The sequence below is a fragment of the Cephus cinctus genome, unplaced genomic scaffold, assembly GCF_000341935.2.
Source record: "Cephus cinctus unplaced genomic scaffold, Ccin1 Ccin1_scaffold1163, whole genome shotgun sequence".
Classification (NCBI taxonomy): Eukaryota; Metazoa; Arthropoda; class Insecta; order Hymenoptera; family Cephidae; genus Cephus; species Cephus cinctus.
The window spans coordinates 33,926-58,009 of NW_014333653.1; the positions used below are offsets into that span (position 1 = coordinate 33,926).

Below are 24,084 nucleotides of genomic sequence, written 5' to 3' on the forward strand. Positions count from 1 at the left end.
ATTTTTCGTATTTGTTAGTTCTTTTACGGTGATCTTGTTCGGCGTTTCCTTGTACCGGCAAAATCAACAATGGCTGCAAAATTTGAATTTCGCGCATGCGTAGAACGGTGCTCGCAGAGTATTATGAAGCTGCAAGAATAATTTTCGTAGTTCTTATGAAAACGTTCAATTTCTTTGTGGAGTATTTTGAGGAATTATATTATTTCTATTCATAGCTCTCTTTGAATATGATTATGGTTTAGGAATTGGAGTGTATGTTCATTTTTTAGAAAAATGACGAAAACTGAATTTGCTGATATTTTAACATATTTCTATGCGAATTCATATGTGCTATGAAATCAGAACAAGAAACAAGATTGCCAGGTGAGAGGAGCAACGATTGACAGCATAAGACACACAGTTTGTTTTTGGTAATATGCAGAACAATTTTTAGTTGTCAGGCTACCAGTTGCTCTTACAACAATTGTTCTATTGTCGCTGTGTTTCCTCAACTCATACAATGGTGACTTTGTGTTCGATGACACAGAAGCTATTGTCAATAACGATGATGTCAAAGATACATTGATATTAGATATCTTCAAGCATGACTTTTGGGGCACCAAACTTATCCATAAACAAAGTCATAAATCTTACAGACCTCTTACCATCCTGACATTTAGGTAGATATTGTTATTAGTACAATATATATTCTATTATTGATTATTCATTATTGATTTTTATAACTGATTTTTACAGAGCACAGTATTGGATTCGTGGGTACTTAAACCCTCATGATTTTCATATAGTTAATATTATATTACATATCATTGTTTGCATACTAACATTCTTTGTATTTGACATATTATTGGGTTCAAAAGCTCACAGTATAGCATTTTACGCTGCAGCACTGTTTTCGGTGCATCCCATTCATACAGAAGCTGTAAGTGAACTTAAATGTAGTTATGTCAAATCCTAATTCTATGTTTCAATTATTCTATAGGTTTCAGGTATTGTTGGCAGAGCTGACGTAATATGCGCTTTATTTTTTTGGTTATCCATAATATTTTACAGTAAGAATATTAATGCACGTGGAACATACTTGAAATGGAGCAGCATGTGTGGTTGCATTCTGTGCATCGGCATAGCAATGTTATGCAAAGAGACTGGTATCACTGCAATTGTACGAAAACTAATATTCCCCTCTATTTTAATAAAAAACCATATCTTATGCACTATATGAATTTCTAGGGTATCTGTGCTATTTACGATATCATTATAGTCAACAAATTGTATCCCATGGATATAATACGAATATGTCAACTGAAAGACTCATTTAGACCTATGAAGCAATTGGTTAATTCAAAGTACAAACTTTGTATCCGTCTTATAATTCTTTGCATCTCCACAATGATGCTTTTAATGCTAAGATTCAGTATTATGGGATTTTCTACTCCAAAATTTCAACCTGTCGACAACCCAACATCATTCATGGATAGTTTCATTCTACGAGTGCTTAATTACAATTATATCTATTCATTAAACACCTGGTTAATTCTCTGCCCGGAATGGTTGTGCTTTGACTGGTCAATGGGTTGTATACCAACAATCGAAGGATATGATTTTAGGATCCTTAATATAATAATTCTTTGGTCCGTACTAAGCATATTCCTTACGAATATCCTTACTGCTAATAATGACAGTTACTTAAGGTAAACAAAATTTATTCATAATGTTTAATCATTAAATTAGTTCCAACATTAAATCAGCTTAACTTTACAGATGTACGATAATGGGTCTAGCCCTACTGATCGTTCCATTTTTACCAGCCAGCAATATTTTTTTCAACGTGGGTTTTGTTCTTGCTGAAAGAACTCTTTACATTCCTTCTGCTGGATATTGTCTACTGTTTGCAACGGGTTTGGAAAAACTCTATGGGCACGTGTCCTGGCGCAAAACACTCTTGTCACTCTATATTGGATTAATTGCCATCTTCTTCGTGCGATCCTGGATAAGAAGTTACGAGTGGAAGACCGAAACTGAGCTGTTTCGTGCAGCACTTGACGTCTGCCCTCTTAATGCTAAAGTGCATTATAATATTGCAAAGAATGCCGCTGATCTTGGAAACGCGACATACGCCGAAGAAGAATACAAAGAAGCTTTAAGACTGAATCCTAATTATGCTCAAGCTATGAATAATCTTGGGAATTTATTGAAAGATCGTAAAGAATTTGTTGAGGCTGAAAAACTTTTTAAACGAGCTGTAGAACTGCAGTACGTTTAAATAGAGAATTTTTAGTTATACTGTTAAAGATATGTTCAGGAGTTTTATATTTCAGAGATGATTTTGCTGCAGCTTGGATGAATTTAGGTATTGTTCTTTCGGCACTTGGAAAGTATCAAGAAGCTGAGAGAAGTTATACGATAGGTTTGACTCATAGAACCAAGTTTCCTGATTGTTATTACAATCTTGGCGTTTTGGTAAGTTATTTTTATCATGGTTTCAAAGTTTCTAATTTTGATACAAGATCAATTTTCTGATTTCAGTATTTGGAGCAGAAACGTTATGCGGAAGCATTAAAGGCCTGGGGAAATGCGACTAGACAAAAAAATACTCATCGTCGTGCCTGGACCAATACTATTCTGTTACTTGATCAATTGGGTATGTTCTCTATCTATATTCAATTAGTCATCCAATATAGAAAATTATATGTAATGTGAATGATTCTTTAGGATTGCAAGAAAAGGCACTGGTTGCTGCTACTGAAGCGTTAAAACTTATTCCAGACGACGCGTCCATTTATTTCAACATGGCAAATATTTTGGGAAAAGCAGGAAAATTTGTGGAAGCTGAGAAATACTTCAATGGCGCAATATCGAGGGATGCGAATAACCCTACATTTTATACTAATTTAGGTATTAACAAATTTATATCATATACATCGTCAATTACAGATATATATAATCTAATTAATATTTCAGGAGTTTTGTATCACCGATGGAAAATGTATGACAAAGCTGAGAACATGTACAGAAAAGCATTGGAAATTAATCCAGGACTACGCAGTGCAAGGGATAACTTAAAAAGGCTGAAAAAATTTTGAACAGTAATAAAAATTACGGATTGGATTTTGAAATTGACTTAATCACATATTTTACAGTTAAGAGTAATTAGTTTTATGGAAAATCAGGATCAAAGGGATATGGATATGCCTTAAAGTTACCAAGTTTCTTACCCTTCACGTAGTTATAGGACTTGAAGCAAGTGTCACAAAAGAAGCAAGGATTGTGAGGTAATCTGTCATTGTTTGTTGTGATCCATCGAACAGCATGTACACCACACATCATACAATATCGAGAAGGTCGAGGCCTTATTCTGTGTATTCTTGGGTAACTGGATACATCCAGGTTGTCATCAAAGTTTATTAAACTGTCAAAAGAAAGAATAAAATACTCAGTTTCATAATGAAGTATTTTGACATATTTATGCTCTACGTACCGAGCATCACTAAATACAATGAGGTGTTCGCAAGAGGCTTGGTGCTGATAGACCCAGGGAAAGCCAAATCTCACTGATAAGGAGTCCACACGAACATCTGCCATCGATGCTGTCTTGAAGGGACCTAAATTTCTGGTCTCTGCCCAATCACGAATAACTTTACTATAATCCTCATTTGTCGGATCCCGAAAGTCGTTGTAAAATGTATCTTCGATGTAAAAAAAACCAGATTTGTATAGCTCCTGCAATATAAGGAGATATATACGTCGATTAATTTCAATACATAATTTATAACTGAATGTGAGCAGAGAACAAATCACCTTTGCTGAAGGTCCTGCTTTTCTAATAGGATGTTTACTGACGTCGGTAGATACAGATAAATCAGATATACAAGATATTTTGTCTCTCAATTTATCTAGTGTTTGGAATCCAAGCATAACTATAACGCAGTTTAAAGAAATCTTTTGGGGCTTGTCCACGCCTGTATTTCTATGCATAAAAGGATTGTAGACACGAATATATATTAAAGTATCTTGTCCTGGTTTGGCAAGAGGACCTGCTGATTTTGCCACATCGTGTTGCTGAAAGAAATTGGCTATCAAACTGTGATAAATAAATGTCCATTGTAGAATTTTAAAAGTGAACTCACAACATAAGTCTCGCTCCGATATTTTATGGAGTTGATGGTATTAGACTGTTTGGAATTCAATCTTTTCTTTAACTCCACAAGTGTCTGTAGACCAACATCATCTGGAATATCTTCAGTTTCATAAATCTCTTTACGTCTCATTGTACGAGGATCCATACACTTTGGAACTTCACCAGGTACCGTTAAGTTGTCGACACTAGAAAGTCTCAGTTAGAATACATTACCTGAATTAATGAAATCACTACGTACCTGCAATACTCTGCCAGAAATTTGAAATCCTCATCAGGGAGTTGACCTTGTAAAAAATTCCCAGAGGGATTGAGAGCTTTGGTCCTCAGGTCATGAAGTTCCTTGCAGTTGACTAGTTTAGAATATTGATCAAAATATTCCTTCAGATTAACCTTTTCTGATGAGGTCTTATTATAAACTCCATAAACAGCGTCCATCATGAGGGCACGGGTAACGTAATTAGCAATTTAAATGTATATTTTCACGTTTTATGCTGTTAAAAAAACAAATTTCCTAACACGTGTATTTAATTTTGATTCTCTGTTTATTAAATATGATCAGCTGATTGCATATCAGTAAGCGCTACCTGCAGCATAGCCATCTATAGGAAGAACCTAGATACGTGTTAATAAATATACTTGTGTTACTACTGGAAAATTCTATAAGCAATAAAAATCTCGGATTGTTAATAAATAATACATCCTAACGTCAACAAGTATTGTTATACGGTACTTCAAATGTTAGGAAAGTCGAGCATTACTTTACTGACAATTTTAGGAATTGCTAGAAATATTGGAGTACAGTATAGCAAAGCTAGCAACAACTTCACCGTCGCCGGCATGCATTCAGTAGCTTATGTGACGGTTCCAACTCAGGAATTTGCAAAGAAATTAGCACAGTAAAATCGTTAATACATCAGAATGTCGATAAAAATTAATAGATTATAAATGAAGTTAAATAAAATTTAATTTCCTTTCAGTGATATCGTGAAAAGTAAACTTGCGGCTTGTGTTAACATCATCCCTCAAATAACTTCAGTGTAAGTTTTCCTGTTCTGTTATAAATTTTTTTTATTTTTTTTTTAACTTAAAACTTTCATGACACTGTGCTTTATATTATTTTAGATACGAGTGGAAAAACGAGATCAATGAGGATAACGAACTACTTCTGGTAAGAACAACTTTTATCTACGTAGAGTATTTGTTACAAAATTAAAATGATAATGAATGGCAGTGTATATGAGTTAATATGTATATTTCAGATGATTAAAACTAGAACTGAGGTTGTTCCAGCTCTAACTGAATTTGTCAAGTATGTGGAATGTTTTAGATAAATAGATACGACAATAACTTTATATCTAATGTCTATTTTTAGGAGCAAGCATCCTTACGATGTCTGTGAGGTAATATCGTTACCAGTAAGTATCAAAATATAATTTTATTATACTATGTAATCGACCCATAAGGTATTTAAAATCTACAAACATTAAGTCACGCAATATTTTTCATTTTACTTTAGATCCAAAATGGGAACGAACAGTATCTGAATTGGATCAGTGAAGTAGTACCTCCGATAGAAAAATCAACAACAGATCCTTAATTAAGTTAAGCATACTGATACTCATTGTTATAAAATAATGTAAACTACCAAACAAATCATTCGATCATTAACACAATTGCATAAAGAAAGTCTATAACTTTCTTGTAGCATTTATCAAAAGAAAATAAACATTATAATGATACTTAATATCTAATGATTAAGTTTTTATTGCTTATACGATCTGAACAATATTAACATTAAAGATGTTCGTGGAGAAATAAATGATACAAAAATTCATCTCAGTACAACGTTCATGGCCGATACGCATATTTGAAAAAAATCGCTAAACGCATTCCAAACGTCGCACGTCCCAAACTTTTACAATTCACAGTCGAATTTCTATTGCTGCTGAAATCTGCCAAAGGCTACATTACTTTCCTAATCAGAGAGGATTCAACTAGTTAAAAACACGAAACAATAGTCGACAAGGAAAGAAAAGTGGAAACATTTAATAGCAATAAAAAGAATATGGTAAATGAGAGTTAAATTGAATCGCAATGGGGCACTAATGTTTCTACTAAATGATCTGTTGAATAATAGATATACAAGAACAAAGCCTTACGAACAACTGTACGAACAATTCTACATTGTTGTGCAGCAACAATGTACATTCTCTCAAAATTTAACGACCTGCTTGATAACCAGGATACAATAAAAGTAAGGCAGATGACAAGAATTCATTGACCTGCATTTCAAAACCCTTGTCCAGGTTGTAACGACAGGACGGACATGAGTAGACTCCAGCATTGAAGCTACGCTTCAAACAACTGAGGCAAATATTGTGTGCGCAGGGTGTTGTAACTGGTTTGTACATAACTTCTTGGCAGCAGACGCACATGAAACTAAATAATATTTCAATAATTAAATTATAATCAGTTTTGAAAACTTCAAAGTAATCACAACTTTGGACTGACAGATAATAAATATTATTAGCATATAACTAACCTCTCTGAAACTCTTTGGAGAAATGGTGCTTTACCATCCGGCAGAACTTTGCAACAATCTTCCCATAACTTTTTATTAACTTCATCCTTCTCGATAAAGGAGGTTAGTTCGGCGTCGAGCTCGTAACCCTCACACTTGTGTTTTTTCGTTGGCGGTTCTTCTTCCTCCTCCTCTTTCTTACTTGCACTAGGTGAATTACTTTCCCTGAGAGCAGCTCGCTTTTTCGTTTCCTTATTTTTATTCAAGGCATCCAGGTATCCGTCTGGATAAATTATCGATAAGCCGAGTTTTGCTATTCGGTTTTTACCCTCTCGTGTCCAGGGTGCTGGTGCTGGATCGTCTCGTCTCAGGAGATAACGCCAAACGCTGAATCCACTTTTACCTTTTTCCGGATAGTACATCACTACTTTATAGATTCCGTCATACCTGTATCGAATTAGTATACAAATGAATTTTATTACGATTAAGAACTGTTACTATAAAAAAAAGAAATTAGGACAGGTACGTGCAGCATACCTGTTACCCTGTTCAGGTGCGAATCTGCTGTGTTTCCTCAATTTGTAATTACGAACAACTCGAACAGGTAATCCTTTGGTCCAATTCTTCGAAGTAGCTCCGGTGACTCCATTTAGCTCAGCGTAACAATTCAAAGCTAAGGCTTTATTCATACGAGTGAGTGTTTGATCACAACTTTGCTCTGCAGTCCTCTTGTTTCCTTTAGAAAATAATAATGTAGACAAAAGGAATGGAATTCATATTCTCAAGTTATCAAATGCTAATTCATACCTGATAAGTCCCGCCCTCCAGACCCTGTGTACATAAATTCATCACCGTCGTCATTATCATCTTCATATCCACCAGATAAGACAAGTGAATACGCGCAATCTGATTCACGACCATGAATTCCTGCCACGTGCGGTCTATGTACTCCTGCTTCAGATGCCTAAAGCAGTGATTCAAGTGACGGTTATCGATTTGAAATAATTTCATTTAATCGATAAAGACTGTTGAATGAGAATTTACCTGCATCCGAAACATCCAGCATGTGCCAACTTCAATTCCTGGTATAGGACCACGATGATTAGGTGGTACAAGCGTACACTCCTTAGTTCTTCCTACGCAGGCCATTCCTTTACCCCAATCCCTCTTCTCTTTACCTGGTTCGGTGCTATTGGCTTTGGATTTCTTTTTACTCTGCTTCAACTTCTCACCTGCCTTTGAGAGGTAGTTTACATATAAAGTACACTTTTGGCAGATACAATAATACTAGGGTGAAGTATTAAGATAACAAATTCACCTTGACAATTTCATTCTCATCATTTTTACACTCCGGACAGTACCACTCATCCTCTGCCGGAATTGCTGTCAGTGGTGGATTTAGACACCGCAGATGATATGCTTTGTTACATTCGTCGCAGAGCAGCAAATGATGAGCATCTTCTTTTCCAGCACAAACTCGACATCCACATTCCTTACATTTTCTACGTGGGTTATCCATACAGCGTGAACAATTAGCAGCTACTCGTCTTCTGGATGGTTCATCCTGATCCTCATCTTCGTTATCTCTATCCAGCAACAGTTTAGGCTCCTCTATAGCGAACACTTCGCCTTTTGGATTTACTTTGCGATTTTCCATAGTCGCTTGATCTCTGAAAATAAAAATAAATTATAAATTGATTCATTGATTAGATCTTGATAACTTTTCTAAGGAGAGCCTTACCTGCCAACATGCAGAGTACCGGTAAGTTGTTCTAATGTTCTGGTTTTATGAATTTTTGAAATGGTGAAGTCGTACCAATATCCAGTCTCCTTGGGCTCCTCAATATTATAATTAATCATTACACGCTGTCCCAATTCTAATTCATCAAAGTTTAAAAGCTTTCGTGCTCTTGGTCTTATGTGCAATTCTTCGACATCAAATGGATCAACTTCTTCTTCAAATTGCCAATTGACTTTGTATGTTATTTTCCCATCTTTCTTAAAAATCCTAACTATAATCGCTTCGAACCAGGCGCCATAAGCCTGGTCGATGCAATCTACGTAATCACCGACTTTATAAAAACGACTTTCTGTCTCTGCGAGTTCTTCTTCCTTATCTTCTTTTATACAATTTACCTCCTGTATACTTTCAGTACTGGATTGGGCTGTTTCTTTTACTATATCAATTATCTTAGGCTTTATTAATAATTGTATTACGTCATTCAGGTTAACATTGTAATCAAATAATTTGTAACCATTTTCCATCTGTTTTCCGCGGTAGAATAACCGTTGAATGTCTTTCTCTATCGACATTTCTTGCTGAACCATGTCCTGTGAATAATTAATAATGATCTTGAATTAACTACATATACTGTTTGAATAAAAATTTAATGTAATATATATTTATATTTGTCGTTTCATGTCCAGATAGACTTTTTAACCTTACTTCCTCGTTACAAGCTATTGATCTAATGCTAAAATTTAATTACAGAATAAAAATCAGTATTAAGAAGTTCTTCTTAACATGACATCATGCTGTAAATATAGAATTAGAAAATGAGTAAGCAATACTATTAATAATTCAGAAATATTGTTTGCCATATGTCCTCGATAATTCAATATAAAGTTTTATCAAAAATCATCGCCATGTTGAATGAATCATTCTCAGTGAGCTATAGATTATTAAATTACTAGCAATATTACTTCATGCTAAACTGAGTCTTAGGTATCATTACATAAGTCTGTACCAGTAGATGATCCTGACTGGAGTAAAACCTACCATACGTTGTACTCAGTCAACAGTAAACGAAGGCAGAAATTATTATTTGTTCTCATATAATAATAGACCAGAATAAGGAATAAGAGAGGTTATAAGAAAGTAAAATATAAACATAACATTGTTATAAGATATGGATCATTTAAACCATTGAATTATGAAATGAATATGAAAATGAAAATATAACAGCAATACCTTAAAATCTTCAACAGTGGTGAGTTTGGAGATCGTCAAGACGACCTCCTTTTTCCCATCGACGGTCCGCACTTTGACATACATCCTCGTTAAATTCAACTAAATGTCATATGCCGAAGACAATGGACTGTCGATCCACGAACAGTGGATCAGTTCTAATTTATAACGCCAAGTAGAAATTTGTTGGAAGTATCGTTGACAGAACAATAACGTGCCGCCACTTGTTGGCTTTGTCCCTCTCCCACTTGTTAGCACTATACATATAATGGCGGCTTTGGCGGGAATATCTGAATCAGCTATTGGCTCTCTTAGATCAAACAAATATTCTATTTCACTTTCCAGTGCCAGAAGAGGAAAAGAATCGCACCAATAGGATTTGTGTACTCCATGCCATATATATATAGTAAAATTGCTACACAAGGCATCACCATTGTAGGTTAAGTTTCTATTAGTGACGAAGAGATGGCACTGTCGTTGCAGTGAAATTTGAATTCAAACAATCAAAGATCACTTTTGCAGAATAATTAATTAAAAAAAAAAAAGAAAGTCAGAAAACTCATTATACATTTAGTAATAGAGTTCACTTAGTAATATAATATTCAATTACTGCAATATCTTATCAGATAAATAATAGTTGTTCGATGGCAATTAAGAAAGCAATGTATTTTATTCGTTACATTGAAAGTCTCTAACTTCTTTACAATTTGGAATACAAAAGACTTAAAGTACCAGCTATAACAATCTATATATATATATATATATATATATATATATATATATATATATATATATATATATAATATTCTAATTGTTGGAAATGTGTGTGCCAATAATATACCTGCAGTAGAAATCATTATGGGAAGTTCCATTAGACTCTGATTATAATGAAAACTGATGACTCTCCGATGTAAGTACAGAGAATCATGAGCTTTGATAAGGTGCATAAAGTATGCAACGTTATTCACTTAGTCAATATTCTTCTTAATGTTTGATGGCAAAAGATTATATAGCAACAGGTCATTAAATTACAAGAGAAAAATACGACCTTTTTGTATTTAACTTCTAGGGAGTTTTCTACAGTGAACTAAGTTAACGGAGTGTACTGCATTAGTGATGTAATGGGATAATTAAAAATGAAAATAAAAATTAATGAACTGATACATTGTCTTTGGCTGCACAATAGAAGTAGACACGTCTCGTCGTGTAAATCTATAAAAAAATTAACAAATTATTCATAAAAATTCACCCTTGCATACACACGTCTTGTACTATACATGAGAATTGATTTCACCACAGGTTCGGTTCTGATTATAATTCCAAACTTGTTCATGGCATCTACAACATATGTCCTTCAATACACCGAGAATAGACTTTTTATCCACAACATGAAATGCATGAGAATAAATTTTCATTGTTGCATATAATAAAGTATACAGTGTGACAATGAAATCTTCAGGCAGAAGCGAAGACAGCAGGAAGAAATGTGTAAAGTGATGTGATACGTTACAATGTGTTCAAGATGTTATGAATTTCCTTAGTTTCATTAATTATATTAACTACACTAGATATCCTCTAACATATTTGGAACACTCTGCACTAGGGTGCAGGATACGGTTTACTGAAGAAATCATGTAACGACAAATCTCATATTAAGAATTCTTAGTATAGCAGATTCTATTCTACATAGATTCTATGATCACTATAAAATGTAAACAATTATGGCATGATACGGCTAAAGATAAAGGAACTAATGATAAAGGAAATTCATTAGAAAGGAGAAATTTTTTAGAAAATACAGTCCCTTGTATCTTGTATGTTAATCTAATCCTAGATCACTGTAAAAGTTTCCTTCTCCGATAGATTGAACATCCATACAAAGATAAAGATCCGTGTTTATTTGATGATAGAGAACAAAAAATTAGTTCTTACACTTGTACGCAATCTGAATCCAATATAAGAGGAAGTGTGGTTCAACTAATTATGTCCCAACCACTCTTATCTTTCTTATCAATAAAATATAACTGTGGCACGGACCAGCCTGTGTCGTATCCTCATAACTTTAAGAGAAAACAACAAAATTAATTTTTGTCTTATTACTGCACTACATGTATCACTCTCAGTATAATTAGCTGAATAAAGTAACACTGTGTTTCTCCAATCAATCAAATCACATATAAACAATATTCACATCTGCTCAAAGAATAATTCACTGTCACACTGTCAGAGGAAGCTTTATAGAACACGTTATATCACTGATAAAAATAACATAGTCTCTTCTATTTCACCAGGAGAATATCTATGGTGCTCCAAGAACTATAATAGAAATTATACAGTGAGATGGTGCTTGGCTTCACCTGTGTTAGGATCCACTATGACTTTCTCTTGCACACTGTTTTCATTAGGAGATAAAGACCTGGAGGACGTAGTCGGGTCAACTATTGGTAGAAATCTCCCATCGCCACATTCCTTGAACAGCAATTCATTTTCCTTAGCGTCCTCTTTGCCGTTTGCAGGAACGCGACGCATCGTCAGGGTGAGCAGTTCAGCGATGAGGTAAGAGTCTGGCTTGTAGAGCCTGGTAAAATGAAGACGAATATGGTCGCCCACGTTTTCATCCTTGCGAGGTACATAGTCGCAATGAGGACAAGGAGGTGTCATCCTCTCGATACCATGGCGACGCTTATGAGCATCCATGACATCCTTATCAGGAGTACTGAAAGGACAGTCTTGACAGCGAATATTTTCTGCTTCAACTTCACTAGGTGCCACCAGGACACCTTTCTTTTGTAAGAGCATAAGCGACTGCTTGTCCTGGTTAGAAACTTGCAACACGGCAGAATTCGATGCACTACCACTAGCCAAGATATTGCCAGCTGCGGAGAAACCGGCTGAGGACTTGGTTAAGGATTTGCCAGAGCGAGATATAGATATAGTGCTATCAGATTGGATTCCAGTGTCAATAGTTATAGCATCGTCCTCGTATCGTCGTCGAGACGCCTGTGCCTGGGCGTTGGCCTGGTGTTTTCTCAAGTGTTGAGCATAATTCGCGTAATATTTGACCGAATAATCACAAGTATCGCAGCGATATCGTTGCTTGGCACCATGTAACGTCAAGTGAATCCTATACTGTTCACGCTTTTCGAAAGCCGACGGACATTTGTGACACTTGTACCGTTTCTCCCGAAGTCGGCCATTCCTTAGATATCCTGGATACACAAAGTTAGGATTACCACGCATAAGGATGCCAAACTGTGGATCAGGTGGTGGTAGCAGTCTGGAAGAGGTCACATTCTCGTTAGCTTCGGCGTGCCGACGATGAACAACTTGGTGCTTCACCAGATTTTGAGCCGTCTTCGACGAGTAATCACACTCCGTGCACTTGAACCTATTGTTTGTACCATGAAGAGTCATATGATACTCCAGGGCGTCCAGTTTAAAGTATCGCGCCGGACACTTGGCACAGGTGAACACTTGGTTTCCAGTTTCCTGACTGCTAGTAGTAAGGTGATTAGTCAGAACATTGCTACGTCCTGCCCCTACCTCGACGACGATCCAAGCGACGTTAGTAGTGTTACCTTCTGCGGAATCCTGAGTGTTCGCCTCGACACACGCCGTCGTAGGAGGAGGGTATCTCTGCGAGTGGCCATACAGGGAGAGTAGGTAACGAGTGCGGTCCTGGTATTCGGGTGAATGTGCTTTCTGATGTGCCAGCAGATGAGCTGGTTGTCGAGCAGCGTACGAGCACCACTGGCATGAATAGGCTAGCTCCGTACAATGATAACGCAGGTGAATTCTGAGCTCCTTCTCGCATAGGAAGCGTGCAGGACACTTGCTACAGCAGTGAACCAGCCTGGAATCCCTCAAATCAGGTTCCGAAGCCACGGATATGGGTTGAGGAAGTCCAAGCAGGGTGGAGAGGTCGTTGAGCTGTTGAGCATCAGTCCGACCTTCGTCAACGAGACAGTGTACAGTCCCCAGGGCGCCTGAATGCATTTCTGCATGAGAATCCATGACTTCTCTTCGTGAACAAGCGAAGCTGCAGCTTGGACAAGCTATGAGAGAACCCTGGTTGGGTGAGTTCATGTGCATACTCTCGTGATCGCGGACCTCGGCTCGACGTGATGATACGTGCGGACAGTGTCGACATTTTAACATTTTTGCAATCGTACCATCTGTTCGCGATACCCACACTAACGGTGCATCAGGAAGTGCGCGCGTATCCAAGAGAAGAGGTGGAGCTTCGTTACCCTTTGATGAAACTGAACCTGAAGTTGAAGTGCTTGGGGATGTTATGTGTATAACTTGTTCCATTGATGATTCCTCTTTAGTTTGGTTGTTCGCTACAGAAAAATGAATATCTCTATTATATTTATTATAGCAGAAGTTATTAGAGATTTGTAAGACACTAAATATGAAACATACCTAGAACTGTACGATGATTCTGAGAATATTTACGCTTAGAAGGTGGTGATTCAGATTCTACATTTCTCTGATGAACAACAGCCAATTCCTCTCCATGTAATCGAGCATGATCCAAGAGCTCCCTAATAATGTCAAGAAACGTAAGCATGTCAGATTAGAATTGTAATCAAATTTATAATAAATAAAAATTAAAACAATGTAATACATACACTTTGGTGCTAACATAGTATGGACAGAGATAACATTTAAATATGGCTTCAAGATTGGGTCGATGATGTACACGATGCAGAGCCAAGGATTCGGCATCAGCAGCTGAGAAAGGACAATCCTCACAGGTAAAGGCATTCTAAAAAACACAACAAGAAATTATTAAAATCACCTCATAGTATGGTCTTAATATCTATTAAAATAATTATATGAAACTTCAAATAAAACCTATACATAAATATCAAAGCTTGTTGACCTAACCAAACTAACCTTTTCAGATTCAGCAACATCATCCATAGACTCATAATGAGATTTGACATGAATTAACACAGTCTCCTTGTTAGAATCGCGAAAATTACATCGTTTGCACTTCCACAAAGTGCGTTTACTCTCCTCTGACCCGGAACCCGGCGGAGAAGACCTCGAAGGTGCCATAGCAGTCACCGGCGTTATTGCGAGCGCGGTGACAGCCGCAGTTGTACTAAGGGAAGCATTAACGCCTGTAGTCGGCGTTACAGTCGCATTGGCGTTAGAGACAGCAGGATTATTTTTCAGGAGTGACTGACCCTGACTTCGGGTAGCAGCCTTTAAGGGTGGCGGAGGTCGCAAAGGTAATGCCGAGATCTCCCTTGAGGAATTTGTGGATGTTAAGAGTGAAACAGGTGCTGGAGTAAGTTCTGGAGGTTGCGGATATTCCTTGGTATCACTCATAATAAGGATTTTAGTTGGTGGTTCATCAGAAGTACGGTCTTCACCAGTACGTTCCCCGTAAATGCGTTCATCTCCCGACTGCTGTTCTATCTGAAGAATAAATAAAGGAAAATATAATAAAGGATAAACAGTATCAAATGTACGTAAGAAACTAAGTAATACTCGAAGAGATGAGTCGACTAAAGACATAGATCCTTTGTTATTAAACAGAGACCCCTGGCAAAGAATATTTGAGCTCAAGACATTTGTTCATCCCCATCCATGAATATTGAAATTACATAAATTATAAAGGTCTAACCTTAAACACATTCTCGCCAGAGGTCTTTGCTTAATAATCATGAAAAACTAAACTTCAATTGCTCTAATACCAAGAGGTCTTATGTTCTACAATAACAAATAAGAACACCGATAGAGTTTAGCTCTCTATAAGAAGTACAGCACAAAATAATGAACGTGAGAAACAACATAGACGTTTAAATAAAAGCGGTTGGCATATCGTATAGTCGAGAGACTACCAATTTACTATTGCCTGACCTGAGCGAGATACTTGTTGTACTTGGAGTAGTTGCGCCGACCGGTCTCATCGGTCATGAGAACCCTGGCGCACATATGCGCAGGATCTCTAGCTGCCTTAAGTTTGATGTGCTTTGTGATATCCCACCGCCAGTTCGAGCGGTAGGCGCAGAGTGAACATTCAAATGGTTTCCGATTCAAGTGACCCACAATGTGTACGTGAAAGCGACTGGCCGTTGAAGCCCAGAACGGGCAGTGGGGACATTTGAATACCCGTCGTCCACTCGGCGTAGAGCCACCCTCGACCTACAGAAAGGGTTTGCGCTTTATACCAAAAAAACTAGTCGACTCTTATCGATTCTCGTATAACGAGATTTAATTAAATTAAAGAAAAAAAAAAATGAAAGATAAACAGATAAGCTTGACGTATAGCGTTATATCCTATCTGCTCAAGAGCATAGAGTAGTTCGGAATGAGCCCCGTACCGAGGATCCAGAAGAATTGAGCGCTCCAAAATTCGCATCCCAGTCCACTTGAAACGGAAACGCGTATTCACCGCGGTAAGCGGTGCGAAGTTCCGTGTAACCCGTGGAGTTTTCCAGGCTATTATCGGTAGCTGCATAATCATTGCTCGTAGGGTGGCAGAGGCGCATGTGCACTTGCAGATCAGCCGAGCTCTTACAACGTCTTCTACAGTTAGGACAACGCGAAGTGCCAAGGGACACACTGAGAGCAGTGTGATGAGTCCGTCTGTGACTGGTCAGCTCCTCGAGGCTACTCGCTTCGAAGGTACACCAACACTTCAAATCATTCTGGCTACTTACGGCCACCTCAGCTATCCCATTGTTCCCGGAAGTCGTCATCAGTCTCTCCTTCAGTTTGTCGAAGAAGGAGGCGTTCTTTTTCTCAAAGGAATCTGTCGTACCAGCCTCCTTCTTCAGCTCGGACGCCTGCTAGTAATTAATAAATATGATTTTCATTATTTAATATTGAAATTAATTTAGACATTTTAATATTCACTAAGATACTAACTATTTTTTGATGATCAAGCGAACGTACTTCTTTGTTTCCATATAGCCGTGCCATTTCTGTATCACGTGCGATTCGAGCTAGTTCTGGTCTTACTCTCACCCGGGGAACCTTCAGTAAGGTCGTACCCGGACCACTGGCTCCAGCATTGTTAGCTTTGGCGTTGCTTACGGGACTCAGTGGTATTAGCATAGGTAATGGTTTCTTAGGTTTATTTGCCGCGTTCTGAGAATGAGATTCTGCTAAGTGTCGCTGCATCTTCGAATCCCAGGCGGTGATGAATTGGCAACCTTTCTCTTCGCACTTGAGGGCGATGCACTCTGCACCGGCAATGGCACTTCTTCTGTCCTCGGGTGAACTTAGGTTTTTGTCTGGAGATAAAGACTTCGCCGGACTGCCAGACTTCAGTTTTTCCGGGTGGTTCGACCCAGTCGCTGTATCTCGAAAATCACTTGCACCCACCTGTAACATTTAATGACAATGTCCAATATGTTCTGATACTTATCTCTTTATCCAAATAATTTATAGATTTTCTTACTGACCTGGTTATAACGCTTTGGACTATTACGAGGTTTGCGTTCAAAAGGTGTGTTCATCTTGCGAGGAGTTCGTCCTACAGGAGGTTCATGATGATTGGTTTCGTGTACTGTTAAGCTTTGACGAATGTCTGCTGTAAAATTACAGGCTCTACATTGAAAGGCTCCACCTCCGCCATGATTGCGTGTGTGACGATCCAAATTCCACTAGAAGAATTGAATAAGGAATAAGGTTAATAAATATGCTTTCGAACTAAAATTATGATGGAGTTTGTGCAAAGTGTCGAGTAAGGGATGTTGACAAAAATTAACTGACCTTGTATGGAGTACGAAAATCGCAAGCGTCGCATTTTATCATTGGCATCGAATGATATTTCACATGTTTTGTATAACGAGCACGAACGTGTGTTACGTAGGAACACTTGGCGCATCTAAAAAAACGTCGTTTCAAATGATGGACTCTTTGATGGGTTTCGAGATCCTGAGGGTTGGCTGCAATGTGAGCACACATTGGACAGCGACTTCTTTCCGCGGATTCAGCTGCAACCTTGTCCTGAAGATCCTCATGAGCAACACGGAAGTGCCTTTGTAATTTCTTTACGTGCTGACAAACAAATTCACAGTGGGGACATTCATAGCACTTGACCTATATAAAGAAAAAGAATTAATAATGAGAAAACAGAATGTGAACATAAAGCATAACGAATTCCAATTATTAAAAGTTAATAGCAAAAGAAACCAGTATAGATATATTATAAAAAAAAGTATTGATACTTGCAGCGAATAAAATTGAATGACTAAATGATTAAAAAGAGTTCATCGAAGAGTTAGCGATCTCAATAAAATAGCATTCCTCATAAAACTGGCCAGTGAAGACCAAGAGATTCTAGCAAAATTGTAAAAGAAAGTTATAAAATCAATAACCAAGAATGAGTAAATAGCCAAATAAAATATACTCACCTTTTGTTTATGCTCATTCTTAAGATGTGCAAGATAAGCCTTTAGATTGGATAAACCCTTAGGTGGGTTACAGGTTTTACACTCATAATTCCTTTCAGAGTCCTCCGGTTCCTCAGTAACAATTTCCACAGGTTCCTCTTTAATAACAAGTCTCTTTTCACTTTCATCACTCTTAAATCTATCATCATTCACAGACTCCTGTTCCTCCAGTTCCTGTTCATCAATAATCTCATCCTCTTCCTCCTCTTCCTCATCCACTCCGCCCTCAATATCCTCCTCATTTTCAACCAACAACTCGTCCTCTTCGTCATTAATTTCCTCTTCCTCCTCCTTATTGTATCTAGACTCAGTCCTCGTAGGTGCTGGTGTATTCTGAAGATGTGGCTGAGGTCGCGGACGTAGCGCACGCAGCCGAGGAAGTCGTCCTGACATCTTGGTTAGGTCTCGTTCACCACAACTCCCTAGCAAATGCAATTTTCAGCTATAAATAACCAGATCAGTTAAAAACCGTACAAGCAGCACAAATATTTACAACCGACAACAATCGTCAAAGGAAACGCGAGTATAATGGAAAGTACAACGCGCGACAAGAAATCATCGTGCTGCCGGTTATGCTCTGAAAATGGACGGCTTCCGGTGATAATCCACGTCCGATGCGTTTTCCCAGAGAACGTCAAAGCCGCTTGCGCAACATATCCTTACTCGCGCATCATTTTTTCATACAAAAACCTCTGTCTAAGGGAACGTAAGACTTTAACGAGACTGGCATGATTTCCGTTTCTTTAATAGTCACGTAATTCTCTTTTTCTTAGATAAATTTGACCACACGTCATTACATTCATTAACATTTCCTCTTTACATCGAGCCCTAAAGTACCATCAAACTGACAATGAAAAGTGGTATGTGAAATTATTGAAAAACGAAAACATTTCCATCCTATACATTAAAAATATTTATAAAGTTCTAAAGAAACGCGATAGCTTTTGAGACTACAGCTCGTGGATTTGATAAGATAGTATTATACTTAACGTGGACGTCGAACAATCCATACCGAAAGTCGTACTCAATAAATTAGAATAATATTGATCTACATTATTAAAGCATACCATATGGCGTTGTGATACATAGTAAGAATATTTAAAAAAAAAATGCATTGACAACATTAACAATGTCAAAACACTAGATGAATTCATATTGCAATTTAACTGTTCGATCAAGAACCCGATGACTTCCGTTTTCGTCCAGCCCTCGGCTCATCATCTTGTAACACGATTGGCTGACTGATAAATCTATACCTGCACCAATTCCCCAACCGTTATCAAGATCCAAAGGAATGATTAAATGTTAAATCGATAACTCCACGATTAATATAACATGAGAAAGTAATAGGAAGTTCGAAAAAGGAATAAAATTATTAAAGTTACAGTCTCGGTATAGATCAATGTCCAATATTCGACAGTGGTTACGACTTCCGTTTCCGTTAACCCAGAGGTTGGGACATGAGTGACACTATGCTAGTAGAAGAAGAAGAACAAGAAGAGTCCTGCCGTCGATGGCGAGGAGCAGTAGGTGGACTCACACGATCAGTCAGTCGATTTTCAAACGATCAGGAGGCGCGTACAGGTTCACTACGGGTAGCCAGCCGGACACTGGTAATAAAGGAGACCACCACCGTCTGACTCAGAACGGGACGCTGAAGAAGATTGCCTCTCCGCCATTGACGAGAGCGGCGCCTCGAGTTCCGTTTCTCCTCGGACCACAATATCAGTCGACTTCCGGTTGAGAAGTCGGCGCCCCGGCAAGAACCACCGAGCGTGCCCGAGCAGTTAGTTCGGATCACAGGAAAGAACGCGACACGCCGGAGAGACCGGTCGGTGGCTCGATAGCGAACTAAGAAGCAAACAAACCTCTACCTCTGTCTCCTCCTCCAGCTCTTGTTCGCGCTCGCTCGAGTCCGGCCGAATGATCGTAGCAATGGCGACGCGTGTCTCTCTCTCTCCCTCTCTGTCACCGAAACACCAGCTCCCTCTCGCTTTCTATTACTTATGCTCTCTCTTTCTCTCTGTCTCTCTCTCTCTCTCGCTCTTGTAGATGGTGTATACATTAACGTACGCGCCCTACGACCTGCCCGTCTGCCTACTTGTCGGCCAGCCACTCGAGGCCCACGTTGTCCTCTCAGCACTGCTCGGCACTCTGATGTCGAACGTCCGGACAGCACGACGAAGAGAGACGCGCGTCTCTCGCGCAAGAGTTCCGCGACGCTAGTTTTACCGTGGTGCTAGCGTCTCATCGGTGCTGAATGAGCGCCGATGGAACGGAACGGACCAAGCAAGCAGGTCGGCTGGCTGGCTGTCCCTCCCTCCGACCGCCCGGATGACTTGACTGGCGATGGCGATGGCGAAGTGGCGCAGTCGGGCGCCATCTGCAATTCCGATTCTGATTCTGGTCTCTCGCGCCTCCCCTTCCTTTCCCTCCGACCCGTCACAGCTCTGCCTCCTTGGCTGCTTCACTCGCCTTCGCCCTCGCTCTCGCCCTCGCCCTCATCAGCCAACTAGCTCTCTCCCTTCCTTCTTCTCTCCTTCTTCCACTCGGCAAGTCTTCCTGTCTGACTTGATTATGTCTTCCGTCTTTCCTGTTCTCCTGCCTGCTTACTTTTGTACGTATTGCCTCCCTGATGCTTCTTCCTTTATAGCTGCCCAGTTAAATACTTGGCTGGCTGCCTGACTGCCGAGATGCCTACCTGCCTGGATGCCCTCGTTTGGGTTACCTTCACTCCCCACACCTCCTGCAAAATCCCTGCTCCAGGCTACTTCCTTCAGCTTATTTTCTACTAGACACCAACCCTACCGAAGACAACTGTTCACACTCCTAGCTTCTTCTTGTTCTTCTTCTTCGACTGACTCCTCTTCTTCCTTTATGCTGTTGGAATATTCTTTTCTTTGATATTCTCTTGATCATTTACTCTTTCTCTCGCTATGTTACCTCGCACTCTCTTTGTCTTTCTCACTCTTTCTTTCTCTCCCTCCCTCCCCCCTCCTCACTCTCCCTCTCTCTCTCTCTCTCTCTTTCTCTGACGTCGTTTGCAGTTAATCCTGTCCACCTTGCGCTCCGTATGAATCGCCGTTGCCGATGATACTACTACCTCTTTCTCCTCCTCCTGTTCGTCTACCACCTCTTCCTACTCGTCTATCAGGTCGATGTGTGTCGTCACAGGATCCTCCATTTCACCAAGAACCTCAGCTAGAGTACTCCTTTAGTCTGCAGTAGCGAGCATGGTGTTTAAGGATCCTCAACTTAACGGATGCTCCAAAGAATCCTTTCTCTACGTAGCCAATATACCTGAAATCGTACAATGCCCTAAATTATTTATATATCATATATCATAGTCGCACAGATTATTTATATCGTTCTCATTGGAATCTATTTTGAACGAAAAAAAATATTCGTTCTTCAAATAGTATATAATCCGTTCCAACATTTTTTTTCGTAACATCCACTTCAGTAGACTCAGTGACCAACAGTATGTAAGAATGTAACCTACAGTTCCTGGCGATGACGAGAAACGTCGGTAGGGAGAGACGCCCAGTGGCTTAATCAGGTCTCTGCCTGTACTCGGCATTGTCCGGTTAACTCCGTTAAGCCGAGCATTGTTACAGCATGCAATACATTTATTAGCTAATTACAGGAATCGCTTCGTCTGAATCCTATTTTCATTAATAATGCAGCGTTATGAGGTACTGGCTTCCAGTCGCATTGCGCTGCTACGTCCTCGTCCGATCGATAATATCATCGATTTCGTCACTCTTCTTGTTTGTCCGCCCATTTCCACAGCATCTTCTCCAAGCGCGTTCTGACGCAACGGCAGACTCAACCTCTCCGTAATTGAATCCAACTAGTAATTTGTCTTTGAGGCAATATAGCACAGAAATAAAGAATTCTATATCTTTGACTTCCGGTTCACTTGGAGTATCTCTACCTTAGTAACATCACTCACAGATCAGATTAAACTGCATTAATCTCTTGTTATACTAATCTGATGTTCATCCAGAACTATCAGGTGACAAATGTGTATATCATATCTTTAGCTTTTACGGCTCTGTACACCGTTCTGGCATCTTATCTCATTAAAAAGACATTGTCTTAAATATTACACACAGATTCAACAGGCTACGCCTACAGTTGCTGCTGGCTGATTATGTACATCTACGTACTGAGATACGGATGCTATCGCCCAGGGACTGTAGTCAAATCTATTGCAATCCACAGGGGAAACTACTGACGGCCGGGTCTCCTTCCACAAATGCTGGTGCGTCTAATTCGGGAGTCCTTCGAGAGCGTCGCGTGGAAACATAGAACGGGACGCTTTGAAATACCAGAAACACGCTCTGCTCCACCTCTCTGCATTAATACAGATGTAATACATAAAGGCTAAGCATAAGTAGTAAATACATGAATAACGTGGTACCTCGCCTCTGAATCCTGTTGCCAACAAAAAGGAGGTTCTACCGGGCGACATCTACCTGACCTCTTCCGCTCAGCTTATACCAAGACATTAGTAATCAATAGTCGCCGTCCGATCGAACCAACCACAATATCCAAAGAATTTACGACATGTAGTATCCTGACAATTGGTATATGTAAAATCTCTTGTCAGCGCAGCTGGTGGACCTTTGAAAATATTTATATAGATTAAGAGTCCTTGGCGATGGCGTCACTGTTCCTCAAGTCATCATCTTCGCCTTGCTCAATAAAACAAGTGTTACGATATCGGTGGATCTTTCTTTTCGTTGCTTTATGCAAGTAGTTATTCATTGCTTCAAGTATAATAGTAGATTAGAGAATGAAAGATCTCTGTCTTTGTAGATAAGATCCTGACCAAGGGTACAGGTACGCTTGGATTCACCACTGTCCACAATTCTTAAATCTGATTATAAGCAGAGGGAAAATCGTTGGTAAGACAGATTTGGCAGGACCTGCAGCAAGCCCATCCCATGCAATCCAATGGAACAGACAATGGCGTCGAGTGGTATGTATTTTCTTTGAAGATTCCAATTCCCTTTGAAACTCCTTTTCCCATGTAACAAAACAGAGTTACAACTGACTGCTTGTGGGTACTGTTATAAAAAGTCTTACAGCTTGATACCCAATTCTATCTAATTGTAACATTTTTATTTATCGTATCGTTACCTCGATTAAATAATTAAGAATTACTTGGGGAGAAGTACGTAATCGCAGCTGGCATAACCTGCTAGTAAATATGGTAGTCTGCTGTCTGTCGTGCCATGTCACGTGCAGAGTACAATATCGTATAAAGGCTATTGTTATGGAATACGAATCTTCAGAGTATTTCAGGCACACGCAAGCTGAAGACAAAATTCTGTAATTTGGCGAGGAGCGACGATATCGGATGCGGGATAAGAAGGAGACAAAGGGGATGGAGATGGCGGCTGAGGAGGAGAAAGAGGAGTAGACAGAAACCAAGAGCAACGTCGAATCGAATTCACTCCTCTTCCTTTCTCCTTCTTTTTACCTCGCTCTCCTCTCTACCCGCGGACCCATCGTCCGCCACGTTTTCCTTGCAGCCAGCTGGAGTCCGCAGCATGGCGAAGCGTCCTATTTTCTTGCTTTCTTGTATATCAGAGCATGATCGGAGCTACAGTTTTTAGACATTGAGCATTTATGTATGCTTCAGGGACACGAGGATGACTGAGAATATCCTGGTGTCGTACTTCTGTTTGCTCTGTTAAATTTAATTGTAGATCAGTCCAGGATTTATTAGATTCTTGAGATTTTTTACTCATTCAATCTTCATTGTTCTTGTCTTAGCTTAATGGTTTCTATTGGCAATTGTTCTTTTTTAGAGATGCTCCAGTAGGGTATCGTCTTGCTAATAGCGGGTTAGTTGAATATGAATTATGCAACAATTATGCTCTGGTAAAATAGTATTGATTTTTTTTAATTGACTCATTTGGATTAGGATTATGGCTTGTACTTACCATAAGAAATATTCTGAAGGCTGACTTTGAGTTCTTAGACTAAATTATGAGACTGTATAGGCTTTTTGATTTATCATTGTTCT

General features: G+C 39.0%; 5 protein-coding genes across 21 annotated transcripts; 2 read left to right on the forward strand and 3 right to left on the reverse strand.

The window, feature by feature from the left end:
• The first annotated feature begins 61 nt into the window (after positions 1-61).
• LOC107272379 (transmembrane and TPR repeat-containing protein 4) lies at positions 62-3,104 on the forward strand. 3 transcript variants are annotated; one of them, XM_015749484.2, is made up of 10 exons: positions 62-363; positions 441-659; positions 736-919; positions 980-1,159; positions 1,228-1,688; positions 1,759-2,250; positions 2,316-2,457; positions 2,524-2,638; positions 2,710-2,892; positions 2,959-3,104. In XM_015749484.2, exons 1-10 carry the CDS (start codon positions 314-316, stop codon positions 3,078-3,080), a joined length of 2,148 nt encoding a protein of 715 aa, XP_015604970.1. In that variant the 5' UTR covers positions 62-313; the 3' UTR covers positions 3,081-3,104. The 3 variants fall into 3 exon arrangements, with proteins under 3 accessions (XP_015604970.1, XP_015604969.1, XP_015604968.1); XM_015749483.2 differs by having other exon boundaries at positions 434-659; positions 2,710-3,104; XM_015749482.2 differs by having other exon boundaries at positions 2,710-3,104.
• LOC107272381 (snRNA-activating protein complex subunit 3) lies at positions 1,813-4,710 on the reverse strand. 2 transcript variants are annotated; one of them, XM_015749488.2, is made up of 6 exons: positions 4,374-4,710; positions 4,125-4,320; positions 3,796-4,056; positions 3,476-3,717; positions 3,213-3,406; positions 1,813-1,983 (listed from the first exon to the last, which is right to left on the reverse strand). In XM_015749488.2, the coding sequence occupies exons 1-6, from the start codon at positions 4,571-4,573 to the stop codon at positions 1,958-1,960; spliced, it is 1,119 nt and encodes a 372-aa protein (XP_015604974.1). In that variant the 5' UTR covers positions 4,574-4,710; the 3' UTR covers positions 1,813-1,957. The 2 variants fall into 2 exon arrangements, with proteins under 2 accessions (XP_015604974.1, XP_015604972.1); XM_015749486.2 differs by lacking the exon at positions 1,813-1,983 and having other exon boundaries at positions 3,116-3,406.
• Positions 4,711-4,721: 11 nt separating this feature from the next.
• LOC107272382 (divalent-cation tolerance protein CutA) lies at positions 4,722-5,881 on the forward strand. The gene is made up of 6 exons (XM_015749489.2): positions 4,722-5,031; positions 5,113-5,172; positions 5,258-5,303; positions 5,395-5,444; positions 5,508-5,550; positions 5,652-5,881. The coding sequence occupies exons 1-6, from the start codon at positions 4,871-4,873 to the stop codon at positions 5,730-5,732; spliced, it is 441 nt and encodes a 146-aa protein (XP_015604975.1). The 5' UTR covers positions 4,722-4,870; the 3' UTR covers positions 5,733-5,881.
• A 205-nt stretch (positions 5,882-6,086) lies between these two features.
• LOC107272378 (E3 ubiquitin-protein ligase UHRF1) lies at positions 6,087-9,986 on the reverse strand. The gene is made up of 8 exons (XM_015749481.2): positions 9,628-9,986; positions 8,398-8,987; positions 7,975-8,326; positions 7,701-7,892; positions 7,464-7,620; positions 7,194-7,392; positions 6,678-7,103; positions 6,087-6,574 (listed from the first exon to the last, which is right to left on the reverse strand). The coding sequence occupies exons 1-8, from the start codon at positions 9,709-9,711 to the stop codon at positions 6,355-6,357; spliced, it is 2,220 nt and encodes a 739-aa protein (XP_015604967.1). The 5' UTR covers positions 9,712-9,986; the 3' UTR covers positions 6,087-6,354.
• A 1,427-nt stretch (positions 9,987-11,413) lies between these two features.
• On the reverse strand, positions 11,414-22,594 carry LOC107272394 (zinc finger protein 91). 14 transcript variants are annotated; one of them, XM_015749501.2, is made up of 13 exons: positions 22,471-22,594; positions 21,547-22,403; positions 21,148-21,344; positions 18,006-18,466; positions 17,362-17,691; positions 17,052-17,252; positions 16,513-16,971; positions 15,966-16,433; positions 15,502-15,786; positions 14,527-15,057; positions 14,259-14,395; positions 14,050-14,171; positions 11,414-13,967 (listed from the first exon to the last, which is right to left on the reverse strand). In XM_015749501.2, exons 4-13 carry the CDS (start codon positions 18,435-18,437, stop codon positions 11,953-11,955), a joined length of 4,980 nt encoding a protein of 1,659 aa, XP_015604987.1. In that variant the 5' UTR covers positions 18,438-18,466; positions 21,148-21,344; positions 21,547-22,403; positions 22,471-22,594; the 3' UTR covers positions 11,414-11,952. The 14 variants fall into 14 exon arrangements, with proteins under 14 accessions (XP_015604987.1, XP_015604989.1, XP_015604992.1 ...); XM_015749503.2 differs by lacking the exons at positions 21,547-22,403; positions 22,471-22,594 and having other exon boundaries at positions 21,148-21,361; XM_015749506.2 differs by lacking the exons at positions 21,148-21,344; positions 21,547-22,403; positions 22,471-22,594 and adding an exon at positions 20,277-20,846.
• Positions 22,595-24,084: the final 1,490 nt, after the last annotated feature.